Raw genomic sequence first — 12,708 nt, 5'->3', positions numbered from 1 at the left:
ATGGCCAGAGGCCACCCACGCTCTAGAGCTGCTTGCATGTACTTCTGCCAGTCATCAGTGCTGTGTATCATCATCAATTCCCATAATTCACTTTCTACCTCCCAATTAACAAGAGACTGGACAGTGATCACATGTGTCAACGGATCAACACGGAACCCACGCTGCAGCCACTTACATATGGAACCAAAACTCCTTTCCAGAGGTTTATCTATGCCGCTAGATGTGCACTTAAAGGCAGAAAGATCTACTCAATTTGGCCCATACATAACATTGTATTCACCATAAAATACTTGAAACTGCATCTTGCTCGACATATCTGTATATCACATAATACTTATCGAGTTATACTCTTTACTTCACTACCTTATTCAATAATACGTAAAAACTAAGTATGAAATTCAACTACAACGTATAATTATTCATAACTACGTGATGACACTCAAATTCTATACTGCATATGCCAAATTCTATTCTAAATCATAATTAATTTATAAACACGTCTCTAATAGTACTGCAATTGTAATAATAAATGCGTAGTACTAATTTTCTAAACTAATTTACTACTACGTAACTACAAACTAAAGTATCATTAAACTCCTACTTAAATGATTCTATTATACCACTAATTAAATTAAATTACTCACCCCTACTTAAATTACTCCTACTTAAATACGTATTACTTAAATATAAAAATATATAAACTAAATGTACTAACCTGCAGATCACAAGTGCTGAATCCGGCAGGGCTTCGCCGCTTTCCTTCTCCTCACCCCTCTCTTTTTTTCTGGATTTTTGGTGTAATTTTCGGACTCAAATGAGGAGGGAAGGGGAGGGTTGGAGCTTATATAGGGGGCATACCCCGGTCGCCCGAGGGGGGGGGGGGGCGACAGGCCCCCCTGTCGCCCGCGGGGGGGGGGGGGGGGCACAGGCCCACTTTTTTTTCTCCAGGGACTTCGTTGCAAATTTGGAGAAAAAAAATTACATTTTGGGCCTGTCGCCCTATAGGAGGGCGACCGGGGTATATTTTTGAAATTTTCCAAAACAGACATATATTTTTTAAATTTTATTTTTTTTAAATATAAAAAAGAAAAAACCGCAAGGATGAAAGAATTGAGTTGCTTTCTCACCTACATTAGCCCAGCCATCTTTTTCACAAATTTCCTCTTAAAAACCTGCATGGAAGGACCAGGTGTTTGACAGAATTTGGTGGGAAACAAAAACATCATCAAAAAAATTGTTTGTGCCCAAATCCCCTGTTTTTTTCACCAAAACGACGTATACCCGCCCGCTCCCCCGCGTTACCCACGCCGCTTCCCCCGCCCGCGCGCCTGTAGCGCCGCCTCCCCTGCCACGCTCCCCTGACGCCGCGACGACGCCCCCTTCGACGACGCCCTGCGAGGGGAGGCACCGTCCCCGACGCCGCCGCCGCCGCCGCCCCCGACGTCGCGCGCCCCCGCACCCTACCACGCCGCCAGGGCCTTCGACGGCGCCGCACCCCGCGACGCCGCCCCAAAGTCGCGGCGCCACCCCCCCCCCCCCCACCCCGCGCGACGCGCCTCCCCCCGACGCCGCCGCCTCCCTCGCGACGCCTCCAACCTCGCGGTGCGTCCTTCCCCTCGCCCTCCCCTCCTCTCCATCCGCACGCCCTTGAGAACAGCACGCCGCCTTCCTCGATTTTGAGGTCGCCTCCACGATCCGTCGCCACGTCGGTGGGCTCGAGCCATCGCTGGTCGCCCTCGCCCCCTCGCCATCGCCGTCAAGGATCCTTCACCGATCCGCTCTGTCGCTGTCGCCGTTCCTCCATGCCCCGCCGCTCGCTGAAGATGGAGATCCTCCACTCCCCATCACGCGACGCTGGCGCCGTTCCTCCTCCTGACGCCACATCGGCATGGGCGCTGCGCAGGACGTCCGCCTCGGCGAATCGCAGTCAGACCTTGATAGTTGGTCGTCGCAGGTTCTTCACCAATCCTTATCTCCCTTTCTTTAATTGATGTGTTTTAGATTCACTCTTGCTCATGTCTGTGCAATGGAAGGATAATCATGAAGATGGGTTTTTGTACAGCACAAAAGTTGATCTATCTAGGTATCCTCTAGCAGATCGATCTCAGTAGAATGATCTTTGCAAGACGATTGTCATGTGCAGGCTAATATTTAGTACTAATTGCCACTAAATGTGCAAGCTATCAACAATAAACGGGGCATATTAGCACTATACGGTGTGGAACTTTCCAGGTGCTCCCATCCCTCACATCTCGGATTCATCAGATCTTCGCGGAATAATGGGATTCACGTTTTGCACTGATGGTGAATTTGTTGTTTTTCTGCGTATCCTTGTGGTTGCAGGCCGGAGCAGAAGCTGAAGTTGATCGCGGAGTGCCAGGCAGCTGCGGTAGTGCTCATGTATGCCTGCGACCGAACCGCCATGCTGGAATGGCTCAGTTCGTTCTGGCTTCCCGAGCGGCGTCGACTCCAGGTAATGCCACCCTGCACATTAGGGCAGTGGTTCGTGGTGTAGGTTTAGAATTTAGATCCCGTGCGATTGACTATTTCTTGGGTTGCACATTGTGATTTATATTGTTTAATTTAGATTCTTTAATTTGTATGATGCAGTTGAAGACTCCAGTGATTGTGGTGGGGGTGCAAACTGGACCTAAGGGACGAGCAGCAGGTTAGTCTTGAGCAGGTTATGGCGCCCATCATGCAGTACTGATTAGAATCAGGTTATGTTGTTTTTCATTAAGGTGCCTGAGGTCTTCTACTACGCCCAGAACGCAGTGCTTCACCCAACTGCTCCTCTCTTTGATCAAGAGGCCCAATCACTGAAGCCTCGCCGTGTGAGAGCGTTAAAGCGGGATATTCATTTTATGTGATAATGACAAGGATGGTGCTCTCAGTGATGTGGAGCTCAATGAATTCCAGGTCTTTATTCATGAAGGCTACTCTGTTCAGCAGCAGGCCACATGGTTATTTCTTATTTGATTATTTGTGTTTTTTTATGTATGGTGATGTTGCTGCTTTACAGGTCCGATGTTTCAGTGCTCCTCTCCAACCTACTGAAATTTCAGGCATAAAGAGAGTTCAGGAGAAAATGCCTGAAGGTGTAAATGACAACACACTTACCTTGATTGAGTTCCTTTTTCTGCATGCCCTATTTATTGAAAAAGGTCATATGGAAACTGCATGGACTATATTGAGGAAATTTGGTTAGGGCAATGACATCAAGCTTAGGGATGATCTCATTGCGATGCCAATTAAAAGAGCTCCTGATCAAGTAATGTTTTATATGCTTTGAAGCTTATAAAAATCTTTCATCAATGTCAATATACCTAAAATTGTCTGTGTTGTTATCCTGATCGACCATTTGATATATCCATCATCTTGCACTTCCCTTGAACCAAAGGATTGGCAACACCAATATAGTGTATATGTCTGGTAAGACTGAATTTCGATGTATGTTTGGTGCATGTTAAAGCATTCTATTTGAGAGCTGTTTATTTCACTACTTTCCAGCCAAGCTCGTGCTGTATCAAGCTCATTGTTTTGGCGATCTCTGTGTCTCATCTAAAGCAGGGGAGAAGTGCAGAACCTATAGGTCAGCCTGACTTCAGGTTTCACACATGTCTGACTATTGACTCGCTGAATTTCTCATGTGTTGATATTTTTGGCATTTAGAATTCTTTTTCATGAAGTTGGGATAATATGAATAAAAGATGCTTGATACAGGCTTCAAAAATCCATTACCTTCTACAATCTAAAGACATGACGTTTGTTGCAAGTTTTTGAGCAAAAGAAGCTAGATGTATGCTCTGTTTTCAAGGCGTCGCCTAGGCGACAAGGCGGTGGCGGCTCGCCTTGCTTAAGGTCTCGCCTTAGCCCGCCTAGGCGTCGCCTAGGCGATAAGGCGGTGGTGGATCGCCTCGCCTCGCCTTACCGCTTTAAAAACATAGGATGTATGGTTGAAATATACTTGGCACCATATTTATTAGTCACAAGTTAAATTGGCATGATCAGTAGCTAGGGGCCAGATTGCAATTTTATTAAAAAATACTATTTGATTGTATAAGTAAGAACACCAAAGATGCGGATACCAATTCTTTTCTAGACAAAAAAAATATAGGTGTTTGTGTGAGAACTAAACTAAGTATATAATCTGTTTTCAGTCATCCAATTCTCGCTATCTCAGGCTATTGTACCTGTTCATGGATATATTTTACTGAAACTCTATATAGTAATCTGATGATGAACCTTATCCTAACATGTGATTTTATACAATTCTCATCCTAATCTGTGATTTTATACTATTCTCATCCTAACCTGTGATTGTATACTACTCTCATCCTAACCTGTGATTTTATATTGCCTTCATTCTCTTGAGTTGTTGCATTCATTGACTGGTTGGATGGATGGCCAGGGCGGTATGAGGGAGGTGGTGCTGGTGCAGCCGTCGATGGCGGGGAGTCGCAACAAAGAAGGTTGCCACTAGCCTGTAGCGCCATGCCCGCGTAGAGCTGTGTCTGGGTACTTGGTGGTGGAAGCAGGGCTAGCACTTGAATGACGTTCTCTTTTTTTTTTTATTGATAATGACTTCTATTTTATGTTTTTAATAAAGTGTAAGCTTCCATTACTAAGTGTTGTTACAAAAATATTATAGAATAAATGAAAAAATATTTCGTCCTGTGATGGTCAAATTCTTTGTTTGCATCTCTAAGAAATATTATAATTTGTCTTCTTTCAATTATGTGATTTTTTCTCTGTCATGCGAAAGGTCAAATTTTTTATATTGGATTGCTATGATATATTTTAATTAAATATTTAGTAATCTCGATGCAACCTAAATATTTTTAAATATAATTGTTCTTTAAAACACGTACCTGAGGTACGTGCATGTCCACTAGTCTAAAAAAAAGTGATGAAGTGAACCAAGAGACATTGTAGCCACGAATGGATATGGCTTGCATAAGAAAATGAATTGACACTTTTCACATCGATATCCATATTTCAGACGTCACTGAAAGTGAAAACTAATCAAAAAATTTGAATCAAAATTAGAAACCAAACATCTTCTAGATTCAGTTGTATGCGAATATCCTACAACTTTGACGACAAAATGTAGAACAGTGTAGGTGTTCTCAATTTTTTGGTAGAGGGCTGCACCCACATAGCCTGTTATTGGTGTTGGTTGTTACATATTCACCCTGTTCTGCTGTTCTGCTCTAGCACCAGCCAACAGTGTTTTCCTCTCACATCACTCCAGCAGCAGTCTCCAGCCACCAGCCAGCCAGCAGGATTTTTCTCTCACACCACTCCAGCAGCAGCCTCCAGCACCAGCATAGCGAATATGATAATTGAGAAAAGAAACTCGTAACCCTCGTCCCGAAAGATGAAACGTGCTCTCATCTTCAGGAACGATGCCTCTCTAGTTTTTGAACAAGCAAAGACATTTCATTTCTGATAATACGTCAAGGAGTACAACGATCCAGAAAAGACCCAAAAAACCACATATTGTTATATTGTTACGAGCGTAGACTTCTTATGGTCTGATCAGTTAATTCGAAAACCGGATGGCTCTGGGGACGGAGGATGATTCAATCCTAAATAAGTCACTTCAGAATTCAATCACTCTCATTCCACTTCATTCCGTTATTTCGTAAAAAGGAACCACACCACATGATTCAAGTGGAGTTTTTTTATATTGTAACGCACTCTTACCAGGGAGGCGAGCATTTTGACTCGTTGACTATGGTTGTCACTTTCCATAATACCATGAGTAAAATAATGCCAAAATGGCGCGTTTTCTCCAACTAACATGCGGCGGCTGGTACGCCCGTGGCGTCCGCGAGGAACGAAAGCAAGGCGACGCCCCACTCGTTCTCTGGGTCTCCGCCGGCGGGATCTGCGGTCTTCCTCATCTCCGGCGTCCGTTTCGGCGCTACGAGGTGGGGATGGCCGTGGAATCCTTGCTGGTCGGAGTGTACAGGTCCTAGTTTATCTAGGTGTTGGTGTCCAGGTGGTGGCGTTGAGACGGTGGCAGCGGCACCACCATGGAATAAGTCCCTCCGTTCCCGTCTCCGTCTTGACAGCGCTCACTCCGGCGCCGTTGAGGGGTCCGTGAGGGAGGAGTCGATGGAATCGTGGGGTTGCTTCACTAGTATGAGGCTGCTTCCGGTTCTGGATGGCTCCTGTGTAGGAGTCTGCTCTCCGGCGCTTCAACCTGGTAAGGTTTGTGTGTCGGTGATGGTCTGCAGTGGGATGGCTGTTCTGGTGGCAGTTGTAGGGTGGGTGGACTGCTTCTCGGTTCTTGCTGTTCGTCGGCGACGAGGGCGGTTCCACGACCACAGGAGCTCGGGGTGCGTCCCCGGCTGATACGCTTTCTCTGTGGTTTCCTGTTGCGGCTCATGTCAACGCCTTCGTGCTATGGAGTTCCTGTTGGTTTTGGGGTCCCTGACGTCCTGCTCTGGCGATGGTTTCTGTCATGGCGGAGGAAGACGTCGGCGGCGAGCGGTGCTTCCAAAAAGTGCAGAAGATCCACAGGGCCTTGTTGTAATTTCATTTTTGTTTAGGATCTTTTGTGCAAATGTATGTGGACAGCTGTCCCCTATGTACGGTTCTAGATGGTGCTTGTATGGCCATGGTCTTGTACTCGTATGCTGTTTGGTTTAATACAGGTACCGTTTATCAAAAAAAAAAAAACGAAAGCAAGACGCCCCATTTCTGCCGCGTTGACGCGCCAACCCGCCGCCACCGTTGCCGCGGCCGGGGCGGGCGCCATGGTAGCAACTTTGCGGCCGTGACCCGTGGGCCGTGGCGATGCGGAAGGAAGACGCCCCTCCTCTACCGCCGCCGCCGATGCTCGCCGGCCGCTATGCCGCCGTCGCCGTCGCCGTCGCCCTCGCCTTGCTGCTGTCGCCGGCCGTCGCCGAGGAGACCCCGCCTCCGGACTGCGACGCCAGCTCAGCCTACGCGCTCAACAGCACGTTCCAGGCGAACCTGAACCTCCTCGCCGCGGCCCTCCGCGCCAACGCCTCCGCCTCGCCGGCGGGCTTCGCGACCGCCTCCGCCGGCGCGGCGCCCGACCAGGCCAACGGCCTGGCGCTCTGCCGCGGCGACGCCAACGCCTCCACCTGCGCCGCCTGCGTCGCCGCGGCGTTCCGGGACGCGCAGCAGACCTGCCCGCTGGGCAAGGGCGTCACCGTGTACCGGGACGCCTGCGTCCTCCGCTTCGCCGGCAGGCAGTTCCTGGACTTCCTCAGAGGGGACCAGTGGCTCATCTCGGAACTGGTGTATGAGCGCGATTCGATTTGAGATTCCAATTTTCAACATCAATTTGCTTCCGGTTTGAGAGGCGCGCCTGACAAATTTCGCAACTTGTGACAAGTCCGGCGATCATGACGGACACAGCGAGGAGCGTCAACGCTTCGGATGCCTGGTTCAGCGCCGCCGTCACGGGGACCCTCACGGCTCTGGTCAACCGCGCGGCGGCGGCGGCCAACGCGACGAGGAAGTACTTCGCCACGGCGGAGATGGACTTCGACCCCAAGCTCTACGGGCTCGCGCAGTGCGCGCCAGATCTGACGCCGGCGCAGTGCCAGGGCTGCCTCAGGAACCTCCAGAACGTAGTGGTGAGCGCGCGGTTCCTCAGCGGGCGGCCCCCCTCCAACAGCGCTTTCGTGGTGTGGTGCTCCCTGAGATACAGCGTCTCCCCTATCTACGACGGCCGGGCGATGCTGCAGCTTGCCGCGCCGCCGGAACCACCACCATCGGCCACGCTCACGCCCCCTTCTTCAGGTCTGAAGCACGTAGGAGTAGGGCACTTAATTCGATTTTGTTTTCCTCTAATCAAACAGTCGTCACCTGAATTCATCAAACCACATAGTCCTGATCAGATCAAAATCTTCACCTGAATTTCAGCGAAAAGGAGTACTACTTTGACTGCCTCACAATGTTGCAGGTTCAATGTTTGGTGTATGCAGGGAGGAAAAGGAGTGTAGCTGGAATCTCTGCAGGCATCGCCTGTTTCGTTGCGTTGATTTTGATTCTCTTAGTATTTTTCTTCCTTCGGTACAGGCGAAGGATTAAGGCAACAGAGAACGACGAACACTGTGAGTAGCAATGTGGCCTTTTTATGAACTTGACTTTTCCATTCCCTTACATAAATTCCTGCCATATGACACCAGCACCGAAGAAGATAGGGAGAGCTCAATGCACAATCTTTGATTTGCCAACATTGCAAGCGGCAACGGAACACTTCTCAGAGAAGAATAAGCTTGGAGCTGGTGGTTTTGGTACTGTGTACAAGGTAGGTGATAACAAGAACACTGGGGGAAAAATTAGTACACCGTGCCTTCTCTGAAAGATAATCTGTTTCAGGGGATACTCCCTGACGGGCAAGAGATAGCAGTCAAGAAACTTTTAGGAAGAGCTGGTCCTGGATTGGATCAGCTTCAAAATGAGGTGCGGGTACTGGCAGAGCTTCAGCACAAGAATCTTGTTGGGCTACAGGGGTTTTGCTCGCATCAGAATGATACACTGCTAGTTTATGAATACATCAAGAACGGGAGCCTTGACAACATTCTATTTGGTATTTCCCTCTTCATGCACCTCTTCAACTGCATATTCAGAATTTTCTGTTCAGAGGTCATGGTAAATGAAATGTTACAGTTACACTTCTCTGATGCTATTCATGAATCCTAGGGAATCTTATGCTCTATAAGCATGAATGTTGTTGAGCTAGTAATAGATCAGTGTGCTGAGAAGAAACATATTTTCTTATTGATGCAAAGTGTACGAAAAAAAAATGTGTAGTCACAAACTGCAGTATCATGGCTACTACAGATCGAAAAAAACTGAAAGTATTACAAATAATTAGACCGATTTCCGACAGATTGAATTACACAGTATTACTGCAGTGATGGTTTAGATTTTTTTTCCCCAACTGTCTTGCAAGTGAGTATTTCTATATTGTTTTCTTGGTATTTACCTATCAATAACAGCTAGTATAAGCTGATTGTTTGGTCGTAATAGATGATAGCAAGGGAAATTCACTTAACTGGGAGCAACAGTACAACATCATCCATGGAATTGCAAAGGGGATATTGTATCTGCATGAGGACTCAAGCATGAGGATCATCCACCGGGATCTAAAGTCAAGTAACATTCTTCTTGACGACAACATGGAGCCAAAAATTGCAGATTTTGGGTTGGCAAGGCTTCTAGGAGAAGGCCACACCCATACTCGGACAACCAGGGTTGTTGGGACATTGTAAGCTAAGCTCGTGCATTTGATATGGACTTCGTATTGCATGCTTGCAGAATGCGCGACTGAGCGATTTTCCAGGCCAAGCTAACTGAACTGCCTCACCCTCACATCCTTTATTGCAGTGGCTATATGGCGCCAGAGTATGCATGGAGGGGTAGCGTGTCGCCGAAGATCGACATCTTCAGCTTTGGCGTGTTGGTCCTTGAGATTGTAACCAGGAGAAGCAATTGCAGCTCTGACGACCACAGTACTGTGAATCTCCTTACTGATGTAAGAGAAGTGCCGAGTTTGCTTCATTTTGCATGTCTTTTTACCGCATCGAAATACTAAAACATTCATACAATCGTGTCGTCTGCAACTTCTTCCTAGTTTCTACTGACTAACTGTAAACTGATGCTGATCATCTAACAGGTCTGGGATCACTGGACAAAACAGACAGTGTCGCAAATGCTTCACCCGTCGCTGGACGAGTTTGCTCGAAGCCAGGCGCTGCGATGCATCCACATCGGTCTGCTGTGTGTTCAGACGGAGCCGGACGACAGGCCTGACATATCAGCCGTGGTGTTCATGTTAACTAGGGATAGCATGGAGCTTCAGCCGCCTGCTCAGCCTGCATTCTTCTTTGGGAGAGAATCACCTTCAGCCTCACGGTCAGATGGTCAAAGAAGCTATGTATATGACCGGTCTAGTTTCATATTGGAACAGGACATCTCAGTGAATGAGGTTACACTTACTGAACCCTATCCTAGATAGGACCAAATTTGTGAATACTGAGCACATAGAATGCAGCTAAACTCAACCACTTTTTGATTACGTTGCGAAGAGTGCCTGAATTTCCAAGCAAAAATGTTTTTTCATAGACTTTACCAGGAAAAAAAATATAAGTCAACCACTTCTGGGCACAACATCCACAAATTTTGTTCCATTCAGCTTAATTTTATCAAGGATTGATCACAAATTAAAGTTTGATGTGTTCGCCATGTTCTACAACAGCGAGATATGCAAGGATTATCACTATTTTTGTAACAATTTAGCAAAAGCATTCCTGCTACATTTGTGAATATCCCTCCGGCGTTGCAAAGCAGGATGAGATCCAATGTTTACTACGAGGCTAGTGAGTTGGTGGCGTCACTGCAAATTTCATAGAGAGCGAAGGTAGGGTGCTACATTCTATGATTGATTAGAGTTGTCTATTTATTAGAGTATCCATCTAGGTGGATTAACTTGAGGCTTTAAAATGAGCCTTCGATTAGTAATAGTAAGATAAGATGGTGCTGGCGTTGTAGCTCTCTTGGTCACTTTGTGGAATTGGGGTGATATGGTAGTCGCTTTCTCCTCTTCTCTCTTGGGATATTTTGTGCTGGTTGTGCTTAACCGCCTATGCTTGCGGTGCTCGATCGTGTATTCTAGATTGATCATCACCACTTTGGTGGTGGTTTGTAACATCGCATTTTGAAAGTTCTCTAGAAACTGTGTTATTGTAATTCTCCTCCTCTTAAATAAATACGTGCTGAGTTTAAGCGTGTCTTGGGATAAGAACAAACAAATGCAACATACGTATGTAGTTTTTATGAAGGTTTAAGTTTGAAAATGGTTTTAGCAATTTCTTAATCCAGTTAAATAAAGACAAGTGCTTGGAATTTGTTTGTAAGTTCAAAAAGATACAAAATTTAGTGAATTTTAAAAGTGGATAAAATTAGAATGATACAATCACTTTAGTTTGCTTTTTATATATAGTGGTAGATGTGGGTAATTTAAATATATATTTAAATGGTTACTTTGCACTTTTTTCATATTGGCAGGGCTATTATTGTAAAGCAGAATATACTGAGCGACTATTGTGTGATATGATTTGTAGTTCTCGACTTGGCACTGCTGCTTGTATTTTTCTGGATTTATTCCAGGATTTAATTGGCGATATTCTTTCAGTGGTAGGCGACATGCCCGTCATTAGGGAGACGTCAATGGTGGCTTCGTCAAGCTCAAGGATCTGCCAGTTCAGTCTCTCGGAGGTGATCATAGAGGTAGGGTTGCGTGCGTGTATTTATAGAGGTGAGTGTGTATGCGTTGGTGAGCGTGCATCTATATTTCGCAAAAAAATATGATAGGATGTTTTCTTTAATATTTGTTAGGAGTTTTTATGATCTTTTTCTAGCTCGTCTTATGATGATTAATGTGGAGATCTAAAGGAATATTTAATTATTAATAGTAATATTTTTTTCTTTTAGAAACACACAAACACTCACACATGCAAACCACACCACATGGGCGTGCACGGCCTGCACATCGTGTAGAACTGAATAAATAGCCACTTTGGCTGTGTTTAGATCCGTAAAATAGTGGTAAAAAGGGTTATATCAGACACTGTAGCATATTGTAACACTTTTCGTTTGTTTGTGGTAATTGTTGTTCTACCATGACCTAACTAGGCTCAAAAGATTTGTCTCGTCGTGTACATCAAAACTATACAATTAATTTTTTTATTTACCTATATTTAATGCTTCATGCATGAAGCAAGAGATTTGATGTGATAGATAAATAGTGAAGTTTGGAGAGAGAAATTTTGAAACTAAACACAGCCTTTGAGATTTTATCCATGATGAACAGGGGCAACAACTACCTCTGCTTGGGAGAATTATCTGAACAACAGGAGCTGGATGCATTGGAGCGCCTCCTGCCTGAGAAGCTGAAGCAATTGGGCTGCTCTCATCACCTCATGAGCTGCTGCCTCCACTTGCCCCAAAGAAGGCCATAGGTCCTACTGGAGAAGCTGGACCATTGGACGCGAAACCACCAGGCAATCAGGCATCCCTTGCAGGTAACTGCCCCATGTTGCCTTGGTAAAGACCTCCATGGTAGTCTTTTGGTGTGGATTTGGGGGTGGATAGTTCAAAGAGTATTGTGGTAGATGGAAATTTTGGTAGTGTTGTGCGTTTGGATCTGGTGGGTCTGAACTCATGCCTGAGTTGAGAAAACGTGTATTTGGATCCATATCTGTTGCCTGCTTAAACGGATGCATTGTATATATAGAACATGTGTATATCCTACACAACAACGGTCATGTGCGGAGGAAAGAAGCCAGCAACAGTCATTTGCAGGCCAACGGCCATCGGACTAAAATATATTAGTTTATTTACCTAGCCTCAGGTCACCCACATGCACCCATGCTTTCCATTTTAAATTCTAGCATGGGTACCATAGTGGTGTCTGGATGCTTGAATCCAATCTCCTGGTTCAAGCATCGACGGAAGCCACCACTGTGGCTAGTCTAAAAGTATTTAGGTCTTGTTTAGTTCCCAAAAAAATTCCTAAAGTATCTGTCAAATTAAATTTTTGAACACATGCATGAAACATTAAATACAGTTAAAAAATAACTAATTACATAGTTTAATTGTTTCATACGAGATGACTCTTTTAAGCTTAATTAGTCTATAATTTGACATTAATTATCA

The 12,708-nt window shown here is 45.7% G+C and overlaps 1 protein-coding gene and 1 pseudogene across 2 annotated transcripts; both read left to right on the top strand.

The window, feature by feature from the left end:
* Positions 1-1,549: 1,549 nt before the first annotated feature.
* LOC120690450 lies at positions 1,550-4,691 on the top strand (annotated as a pseudogene).
* A 1,557-nt stretch (positions 4,692-6,248) lies between these two features.
* Positions 6,249-12,330, top strand: LOC120690435 (putative receptor-like protein kinase At4g00960). Of its 2 annotated transcripts, none has more exons than XM_039973080.1 (10): positions 6,249-7,280; positions 7,376-7,785; positions 7,971-8,099; positions 8,175-8,296; positions 8,368-8,578; positions 9,022-9,259; positions 9,379-9,526; positions 9,668-10,411; positions 11,186-11,280; positions 11,864-12,330. In XM_039973080.1, the coding sequence occupies exons 1-8, from the start codon at positions 6,808-6,810 to the stop codon at positions 10,007-10,009; spliced, it is 2,073 nt and encodes a 690-aa protein (XP_039829014.1). In that variant the 5' UTR covers positions 6,249-6,807; the 3' UTR covers positions 10,010-10,411; positions 11,186-11,280; positions 11,864-12,330. The 2 variants fall into 2 exon arrangements, with proteins under 2 accessions (XP_039829014.1, XP_039829022.1); XM_039973088.1 differs by having other exon boundaries at positions 11,186-11,308.
* The last annotated feature ends 378 nt before the right edge of the window (positions 12,331-12,708 follow it).

The sequence above is a fragment of the Panicum virgatum genome, chromosome 2K (genome assembly GCF_016808335.1).
Source record: "Panicum virgatum strain AP13 chromosome 2K, P.virgatum_v5, whole genome shotgun sequence".
NCBI classification, from domain to species: Eukaryota; Viridiplantae; Streptophyta; class Magnoliopsida; order Poales; family Poaceae; genus Panicum; species Panicum virgatum.
This window is presented reverse-complemented; position numbering and strand designations above follow the sequence as displayed.